This window comes from Sceloporus occidentalis, unplaced genomic scaffold (assembly GCF_023333645.1).
Source record: "Sceloporus occidentalis isolate IW3139 unplaced genomic scaffold, rSceOcc1.0.p SCAF_1, whole genome shotgun sequence".
Lineage (NCBI taxonomy): Eukaryota > Metazoa > Chordata > Lepidosauria > Squamata > Phrynosomatidae > Sceloporus > Sceloporus occidentalis.
The window spans coordinates 88,740,977-88,750,762 of NW_028316981.1; the positions used below are offsets into that span (position 1 = coordinate 88,740,977).

The 9,786-nt window shown below is 40.3% G+C and overlaps 2 protein-coding genes across 2 annotated transcripts in view; one reads left to right on the forward strand and one right to left on the reverse strand.

The window, feature by feature from the left end:
• Positions 1 to 1,606, forward strand: part of FAT2 (FAT atypical cadherin 2) — a 98,175-nt gene extending 96,569 nt beyond the window's left edge. Inside the window, exon 23 of the mRNA XM_089528254.1 lies at positions 995 to 1,606. Within this exon, the coding sequence (XP_089384380.1) occupies positions 995 to 1,515 (521 nt within the window). The 3' untranslated portion in view covers positions 1,516 to 1,606. The remainder of the gene's footprint in view (positions 1 to 994) is intronic.
• The window catches only part of LOC149321770 (proton-coupled amino acid transporter 1-like), a 112,155-nt gene that overhangs the window by 29,632 nt on the left and 72,737 nt on the right, over positions 1 to 9,786 (reverse strand). The gene's annotated exons all lie outside the window — the stretch shown is intronic.

Sequence of the window (9,786 nt, forward strand, 5' to 3'; positions counted from 1 at the left end):
TACAATCTGTCATTGAAGATGTGATTCAGATGGCCAAAAGCAAACAAACATTTTTAAAGAGTTCCCTGGAATCTCATGCCATAGAGCCTTGGAATTATTTAATATTAGTATTGTCATTTTCATGGCAATTGAAAAAGATTGGTTCTTGGTACCTACTGGGATGTTTAGTATGAGTGGGTTATTATTATAAATGCTTGACAAGACTTTCTGAATTGGAATAACTGTTAGTAAGAATTTAAACACACAAATATACACATGATAAGCCTTTTCTATACAGTACCAACAGATGTATCATTCAAACAATGGAGGGTGGAAAAGATGCCTGTACAATCTTTCTAGCAACTCATGTGCTAATATTTTCACTTCTTACCACCTTTCAACTCTACATAGAAAGCACTGGCCATTTGCTGGCTTTCAGATTCACCACATGATTAGAATTTTGCAAATGGAAAGGCAAGGACATACTTCTTCGCATTCCTATGTGTAGGAGACCTATAGTAATCCTTGTACTTGTCTAGGTTTCCTGAATGATTTAAAATCCTGTTTGTTCATGATTTTAATTTCTGTTAAGGGTCCACACTGCTGAATGCCACTTGCCAACCTATGGAACATGTCAAAGCTGAGGAAAGAGATGTGATGGATGGGGCAGTGATAGCAAGCATGTCTATCCTATAATTCTGAAAATTATATTATATATAGAGCCAAATGCAGTTGGACTTCAGCTTCCAGCATTCCTCACCACTGACTGTGCTAGCATGCGCTGATGGAAGTTGCAGTCTGGCAACATTTGTAGAGCTGCACTTTGCCCATCAGGGATAACTAGATAGATTGATTAATGTAGTAATCAGTTGTCTGTTTTTGTATGCTATCTTCTACATTACTATTTCCCCATCACAACATACAAGATTTCATAAAGTACTATGAAATGATAGCTATGGTACTGCAAGTTGCATATTCACTGGGAAATATTAATAGACTTCTGTTTTTATTTCAGTGTACCCAGGAGAAACAACCTATTGGCCGCCAAGATACCAGCCAGCTGATATCCAAGACTATCATCAATATGAAGTTATTGAAGGCCCCCTTCCACCTTCTCCGCACCATCGGCCCCCTCCTTCTGTAGACTCAGACTCAGCTGGTCTTTATGGTGGCTTTCCTTTCCCACTTGACCAAAGCAACAAACGAGCTCCTATCCCACCCCGTTACAGCAACCAGAATTTGGAAGATTTCTTACCACCTTGTTTAGCTGAGCTACCTGCTTCCCAGTGTCAGAATGAATACACTGCCATTAGCTATTATCCTTCCCAGCTAGTAGAAAATGAGAGACCACCTTACCATCCAGACAATGGGTACAAGAGGGTAAGCATGCGGCTCAGTGTAGCCCAGCCCTCCTATGCAGACTGTGAGGTGAGCCCCACATCCAATGTTAGAACTCAGCCAGCATCACCTCCTAATTATGAGGGCTCTGACATGGTGGAGAGTGACTATGGGAGCTGTGAAGAGGTGATGTTTTAGTGGGACTCTAGCTGGAAACTAGAACGAATGCTCTACAGCAAATGAACATGCTTCAGAGTGATAGGAGATGCAGCTTATACTGAGTATCAATTTCCTGGAACTTTCTGTTGTATTCTTCGCAGCAGCAGCAGCATTTCCATATGTAACTGAGGCTGGGGTCCTATTTACCAGTTACATAGCATGAAATCCCATAAGGGATGCTGAGCCGCAAGACTGGATTGCAACACTGGAGCCCTCATTTGAACAATGAATTGTACAGCTGGGCAGTCTCTTGTTGCACAACAGTCACTTCAATCCCCACCTGCCATTAAGAAATGGGCTTAGCAAGTTCCTAAGCTTGCACATTGGTTTACATTGGTATCACGGGGCTTGTAGAACACTTTGTAAAATGCTACCATTGCACAATGTCGCAGAAAGTCCGATCTCTTACACCAGCATAAAGCCACAACAGGATTCCAGCTAACATGGGGAACTAGCACTGGTGCTTCTACTCACAGCCCTGGCCAAGGACCTCTGTTCTGGGTTGGATTCCAAACAGACCTTGTTGCTGTTTTGAGCTGGATTGCATCAGGAGAGCAACAGAGGGGTGCATAGCAAGCAAGTGTAAAAGAACTTTGATAGAACGCCAGCAACAACCTGACCTTAGCAACAGTGATATCTTTAAAAGCAAATGGAGAACTGCAACATCCTCTCCTAAACCCCCTGCATGGACAGCATATTCATCCACAGACTTCACACAGAAACAAGATATAATTTGTGATAACTGAAGAACAGCATGCACATATGGTTATCAATTCCCAAGGCAATTGCCATTGTGATTGAATGGATAAAGTAATGTAAAATGCAGGGAAATGAAAGTGGTGGTCAGAAATATGTTACTTGTGCCTTTAGTTTTGGTATCAATGGTTTCCATTGGACTAAAAGTTTCCAAAGAGAACTGGGATGGAAGTGGGGTTGATCAATGGCTCTTACAGTTGTGTGTCTCCTTGCTGCTTTCATAAGGAAGGCCATATATTGTCACGTTCATTCATTCTCTGGCCTGTCATCCTCAAGAGAGTTGAATGAAGAGGGCCAGGTGTGGAACAAAAAGGAGAACAGTTGCATTTCTATAGGATGAAGAGATACTACATTGAAAGTGTTGTCTCCTTAGTGCCACAAACGGTTACAAGCCACTGACAGTAATAAATGCAGACAGATGTGTATGAAAGTAGTTGTAGCTCTTTGTTATAAAAGCTTTGTTTGTTACCTGTAAGTGACATCCTTTCTATTAAGAAAGACACAAGGGCTCCATATTAATCAAATCGAGACATTCACTGAGAGAGACAATTGACCTTTATATGGGTCCCCTAATTAAACAAATTACTATTGTATCAGATTTCTCCATATACCTGGCCTTGGAAATGATAGGAGAAGTTCAATACATGCCATGAACTGCAAAATCTTAACTGTAAGTAAGGACACATTTCTGCAAAGTTGTGTGTATGTGAATGTATGAAAGAGAAGCCATTTGTGTGTGAAGACAGGAAAAGAGAGCTGAAATGATGCATGGAATGGATTATTTAATACAAGGCTGGCCTGTACCTTCAATGCATTGTACATCTGAGAGAGTTTACTATGGATATTTGTTTATCAAAATAATAAAAGAGACTTTTCAACTACTTGTATGTTACCTGAAATTGTTTTATAACTACTGTGCCACAATTTCCTTAGCAGAGAATAAAGAGGAGGAGTTGTTTGTGGAATTTTAATTTAAATGTCAAACATCTTTAAATGTCTAGGCATAACCATATTCTTTATCGTTGTTGTTTTAAATTTTCAAAACCTAACATGTAAATACACAAACAAAAACATAAAAAGAAACATAAAAAGACAAAGTAATCATCTCTAGTTTTCACTTAATTTTAGACTTCACCTAACACGTTTCTGTATTAGTTTAAGTCATGTTTCCTAGCTATTTGCTTACCTAAACCTTTCCAGTTCATTGGCATTCTTCATAATCTACAGTATAATACAATACCACTGTTCTTAAACAACTGTTCTTTCACCATGGTTTCCAGACCTTTCACCATAAAATGAACAGTTTACATGAAGCTAATAATTTAATTCATACACACACACACACATTGCTTTAACTATCTAATTAAATACAGTGTGTCCACATCATATGTGGGTGCGCCATATGCAGCTTTCAGCTTATGCTGAAGCTGCGCCCCAGAAGCAGCATGACACGCACACTGTGTGCACAAGCCCCATTGTTTTCAATGGGGCTCAAGCATATGCAATATTTCCGTTATTGGGGGGGGGGGGTTTCCAGACCGGATCGCCATGTAACAGATGGACCAACTGTATATTTATATATATCTGAAATTTAAGTATGTTCCTTTCCTTCAATTTGTTTCATTTTTCTACACTTAATACTGCTTCCCCCAGTTCTCTTTGAGGAATAAGCATTCTTTCCATTCATTAATCAATAAACATTGTAACATCGAATTACTATAGTTACTTTTTTCGTGTACATCATGTCATACAGTCATGTCATACAAAATTGTCATGTGTACATGGTGTACATCATGTCATACAGTCATATACAAAATTGTCATGTGTACATGGTGTACATGATGTCATACAGTCATGTCATACAGGACTGTATTGCACAGCCACATTTTCATTGCTGATTCAGAATCAGACCTATAAGGGACTGCAAGAAACCTGTAATATAACCCCACACACATGCACCATGATTCAGCTAATTGTAAAGACTGTAAGAAACTTTGTTATTGTGTGCCTTCCAATTCATTTCTGTCTTAGGCTGACTCTAAGGCAAACCCATCACAAGCTTTTATTGGCAAGATTTGTTCAGAGCGGGGTTGCTTTTGCTTTCCACTGAGACTGAGAGATTATGAGTTGCCCAAGGTGGGTTTCCATGCCCAAGCAGGGATTTGAACTCTGATATCCAGAGTCATAGGACTTTTTGATAAGGGAGGTAAGCATCATAAAAACGTGATTAAATTGTGCTAACAGCACAATCGGGAGTAAGATTATCACATACTCGTGCATGGGACATGAATGGGAGAAGTGTGCGGGGGTGTGATCATCTTCCCCTCATCACGCTATTAGCACAATTTAATCACGCTATAATGACACTTGCCTCCTCCATGTGATAGAGCTCATAGTCCGGTGCTCAAGCCACTACACCACACTGGCTCTACAAATAGCCCCAGACCTGGGTTCCATTCATACTACAATTATAACACTATGATCCCACTTCAATTGCCATGGTTTCATCCTATGGAGTCCAGGAATTTGTAGTTTTGCCAGAGGCACTAGGGTTGCTCTCTGAATCATAGAAGCATAGAGTTGTAAGAGACCACAAGGGCCATCCAATCCCACCCCCTGCAATGCAGGAATACACAATCAAAGCATTCCCAAGAGATGGCCATCCAGCTTCTACTTAAAAACCTCCAAAGAGAGAGAGAGTTTCCACCATCCTCTGAGGAAGTGTGTTCCACTGTCAAACAGGTCTCCCTGTCAAGAAGTTCTTCCTAATGTTTAGGAGGAATTTAGTTTTCTGTATCTTGAATCCTTTGTTCTGTATCCTAGTCTGTGGAGCTACAGAAAACAAGCTTGCTCCATCCTCAGTATGACACCCCTTAAAATATTTAAACAGGATTATCATATCACCTCTTAACCATCTCTTCTCCAGGCTAAAGATACCCAGCTCCCTAAGTCTCTTCTCATAGGGCATGGTTTCCAGACCTTTCACCATTTTGGTTGCCCTCCTCTGGATGTGCTCCAGCTTGTCACCATCATTTTTGAATTGTGATGCCCAGAGCTGGGCACAGTATTCCAGGTGAGGTCTGACTGAAGCAGAATAGAGTGGAACTATTACTCCCCTCCATCTAGACACTATGTTGACTGTTGTTCCCCACCTTTGCTGCCACCCTTGCTCTCGTCTGAGTTTTTCACCCTTGTGGGAAGCATACGTTGCAATAGACAAGCACAGGAGCCAACAAGAAGCCATCCCTAAACCCTGGATGACCCTGCATTGGCCCCATGTTTAACTTCCAATTTTGCTCCATGTGATAACGTCCCAGGAGAGAGGAGCAGGTAGAAGAAGCCCATGATATGCTGCATGATGATGCAAAGGAACATATGGGAAAGGAAGTTGGGGAGAGGGAGCAGACAGAAAGGAATAGAGGTAAACACATAGAGATAAAGAGACAGGAGGAATAGAGGTAAACACAGAGGAAGAGAAAGCAGAAGGAGGGAGTCACCCAAAAGTGTGAAACATGCAGAAAAGTGGAGAGGGGACATGGAAAAAGAAAAATGCAAGATAGAGTAGTTGGACAGAGATATTTACAGAAACAAGTGTATAAGAGAAACTAAGAGGGAAGAAGAATGAAGAGAGAAATTAGAGGAAGAAGCCTTTCAGAGAATAGTAGGACAGAGTGGTAACAAAAAAATAATATGGACAATAGAAGAATCGGTGGAGAAGACGAAGGACAATTTACATCAGACTCTGTTCTAATAATTGTTCTTGTGTAGCATAACTACTGGAGAGTGAAATAGATATTGTTGATGGGAGTGAGGGGTGGGTGGATTTATAAGAAGAAGAGAAAAGGCTTTTGAAACATTAGTGCTACATAATTTAGAAAAAAAATAGAGGCAACAAGTACACCTGTATGGCACAATATGAGCATACAGGAACACTTCATTCTGAAAGATTTAGCCACTAATTCTTCTGTTATTGTTAAGCAAGCAGACAAAGGTGGTGCTCTGGTCATCCAAGACACCCTAGAATACAGAAATGGCGCTCTGCACCAATTATCAGATACATCTTCATACAAGCCATGTCCTGAGGATCCCACTCAAGGTATCACAAAAGAAACAGGTCACCTTGATGTTTGGGCCGTATCACATATACAGAATATAACTTTTTTTATTGAACACCAAACCCAAAATACCTGGGAGGTTTTATACTTTAAGATCCATAAACGGCTTCATCTTCCTCCAGGTCACCTCATTGTTTCAGATTGCAATTCTATGTTGAAACCCCTTTCCAATTTTTTTAAATGTTATGTACCACTACTTCCATATTACATATGTGACTGTATGGATTTCATTTAAAAACAGGCCCTCCTGTCATAAAAGAATAGGATATTCTGGCAGCTACAGATATCAGATAGACAAATATATCAGAAGATCAGATTTTTCATATAACACAAACATTAGAACGGAAAACTGACAGACATCCTTCCAAATAATTTTTAACCATGTTGGCTGAATTGACTTTATACAAAAATTACTTCAGATTTTATCATTAGTTTTATTGACAGATTAAAGGGGTGGCCATAGAATGCCTCGTGGTTCTAGAAGAAGCCAACCTACATATGGAAAGTTTTGAGTGATATTTTATTTCCCCTAACAGCCCTTATAAAAAGAATATAGGGAGTTGGTACTGTTCGGAGAGAATATGGAAAATGGTTTCCAATTGTAAAAGGGGTCAGGCAAGGGTGCATTCTGCTACCATATCTTTTTAAATGATATGCTGAGAACATCATACAGGATTGGACTCAGAGGAGGGAGGCATGAAAATTGGAGGAAGAAACATCAACCATTTAAGATACACAGAAGACACCATAATACTAGTAGAAAATATCAGAGGTATGGAAAGATGACTGAAGAAGGTCAAAGCAGAAAGTGCAAAGGCAGGTTAACAGCTGAATATCAAGAACATCAAGAAAACAAAAATCATGACCACAGACGATCTACATAATTTTAAAGCAGATGATGAAATTATCAAAATAGTCCAAGATTTTCCATACTTGGGCTTCAGTCATCAATCAAGCAGAGACTGCAGTCAAGAAATTAGAAGACTGGGACTTGGAAGGGCAGCTATGATGGAAATAGACAAGATCCTGAAGCGTAAAGATATACTGTATCATTAAATATTAAAGTGAGGATTGTCCTTGCCCTCATATTTCCCACTTCAATGTATGATTGTGAGAGCTGGATAGTGATGAAAGCTATTTGAGATGTGGTGCTAAAGAAGAGTTCTGAGAATACCATGGAGTGCTAGAAAGAGCAATGGATGGGTCCTAGAGCAGATCAGGCCCATAGTCTCCCTGGAAGCAAAGATGACTAAACTTGAGGTTTTGGTATCTTGGCCATATCATGAGAAGAAAAGACTCACTAGAAAAGGCTATAATGCTTGGTAAAGCTAAGGGCAATAGGAAAAGAAGAAGATGGATAGACTTAATCAGAGAAGCCATGGCCATGAATCTGCAGAAGCTGAGCAGGGCAGTTGAGAATAGGATGATTTGGAGGTCTCTCATACATAGGGCTGCCATGGGTCAGGGCTGACTTGAAGACAATTAACAACAACAAAAACAGATTTATCAGTGATGCCTTACTTATCTGGGGTGGGAGTTAGGAGGTTTTGAAAGAATCTCTTGGATGGGTCAGTTCTGTAAATAACATTCAATTTGATATTCACTATAATGAGATCCACTTTTGAACATCACTATTTGAAAAGAAGGAACAAAACTATGCAGCTCTCTCTAGAAAAAAAATCCACCAATCAAAATATTTAAGATTTGACAGTCCACACCCTACATTTTTGAGAAATAATCTACCATATGGCCAGTCCTTGAGAATTAAAAGAAACTGCACAAAGGAGAAGGACTTTTTAAACGAATCAGGGCCACTCAGATGACAGCTGCAGATCAGAGGCTATTCAGAGTCTGTCATTGAAAAGAGATTCAGCAGGACTGCACAGATGATATGTGTTGATCCTTAAAAAAAAAACAGGAAAGAAAAACCAATTCCAGAATAAATTGCATTTTGACTTAAGGTAGCATAACCCAAAAATTGTTGAGTAGTATCAGAAAATATTGGCACCTCTAGCAAAATATATGTGGATGCCAGACTGGCACATCTTGTGGAACATATATGGATGTCTTATTTCATTCAAGAGAACTCCTAGTATTTCTGCACATTAATAAGTGATTTGAGAATGCATCAAAGTGCCCATCCAAATATTTTACCAGCAGCAGCATCTCTGAGAGGCCATCACCCATGTGGACATTGTATTTGCTGTAAGTACACATTCAAGGTAAGTTTGTGAATAATAATAATAATAATAATAATAATAATAATAATAATACACCCTAAAACAATTTTCAAACGGTGGCACTCCATATGTGATTTATGCCATCAGGTGTCCCTGCAACAGATTATATACCATGGACACCTCGTGTTGGCAGATTGGAGATCCATGGATTTGCCTCTTGTATACATGGGTGTTTCAAGTCTGTGCTGAGGCATAAAGTGTACTGGAGGACACTGGGCCATATCACACCCTCTCTATCTCTCTCTCAGTTTCTCCCTGACCTGCCTCACTGGATTTCTGTGAGGACAGACTGGGGGGAGAGAACCATGCACACCATCTTGAACCCCTTGGAAAAAAGAAAAGATACAAATAGAACTAAGTTTTTAATAAATAAATAAAATGCTATAATCTGACTATGCTAGCCAACATTCAACATCTCTGCAGGGCTTCTCAAATATTTTTTCCAAAAAATAATAATAGAGACAACAAGAGAAGGAGGGTTAGAAGTGACTTTGAACTAGTGCCAGGCTTGAATGAGTCAGCCACCATGTGGGCAGATGAGGACTGGCACACCGCAGGGTGGGAGAGGGTACCTTTTAAGGGACTGGCTTTGTTGAAGAAAATCCCAGTTGATGGAAGTAGCCCCTCCTCACGCCCACTTTCCCCCCTCACAGCCTGGAGAGCTGCAAATGTCTTTCAGCTTACCTTATGGAGAAGCCTGCCTGCTGATAAAGGAAAAACAGGATAGCCTTGGTTTGTGTCTGTGTGTCTGTTCCCTGTCTTTGACAGAAAAAAACTAAGTTGTTCTCTTTTAAAACAGCTTCATTGAAGGAGTTTCTCTGACTGACCCTCTCTGCCCCACTGGCTTGAATATAAGAAACTGGTTATTCTGGTGAGGGCAGTCTTTTATCTGTCAGCACTGGCAGCCCTTGGAGATGTTTAGCATTATGAAAGCTGGTTTCAGGTGGCAAACTAAATGATGGAAATGAGGTAAAACTGGCAGAATCCTGCCATCTTTTCCCAGTTGCCTATATAGCAGAAGGGGGAATCATGTAGCCCTCCAGATGTTGTTGGATCACAACTCCCAGCAGCCCTAGCCAGCATAGCCAGTGGTGAGGAACTGCATCCCAAGAACATCTCAAGGGCCATAGCTCTCTACT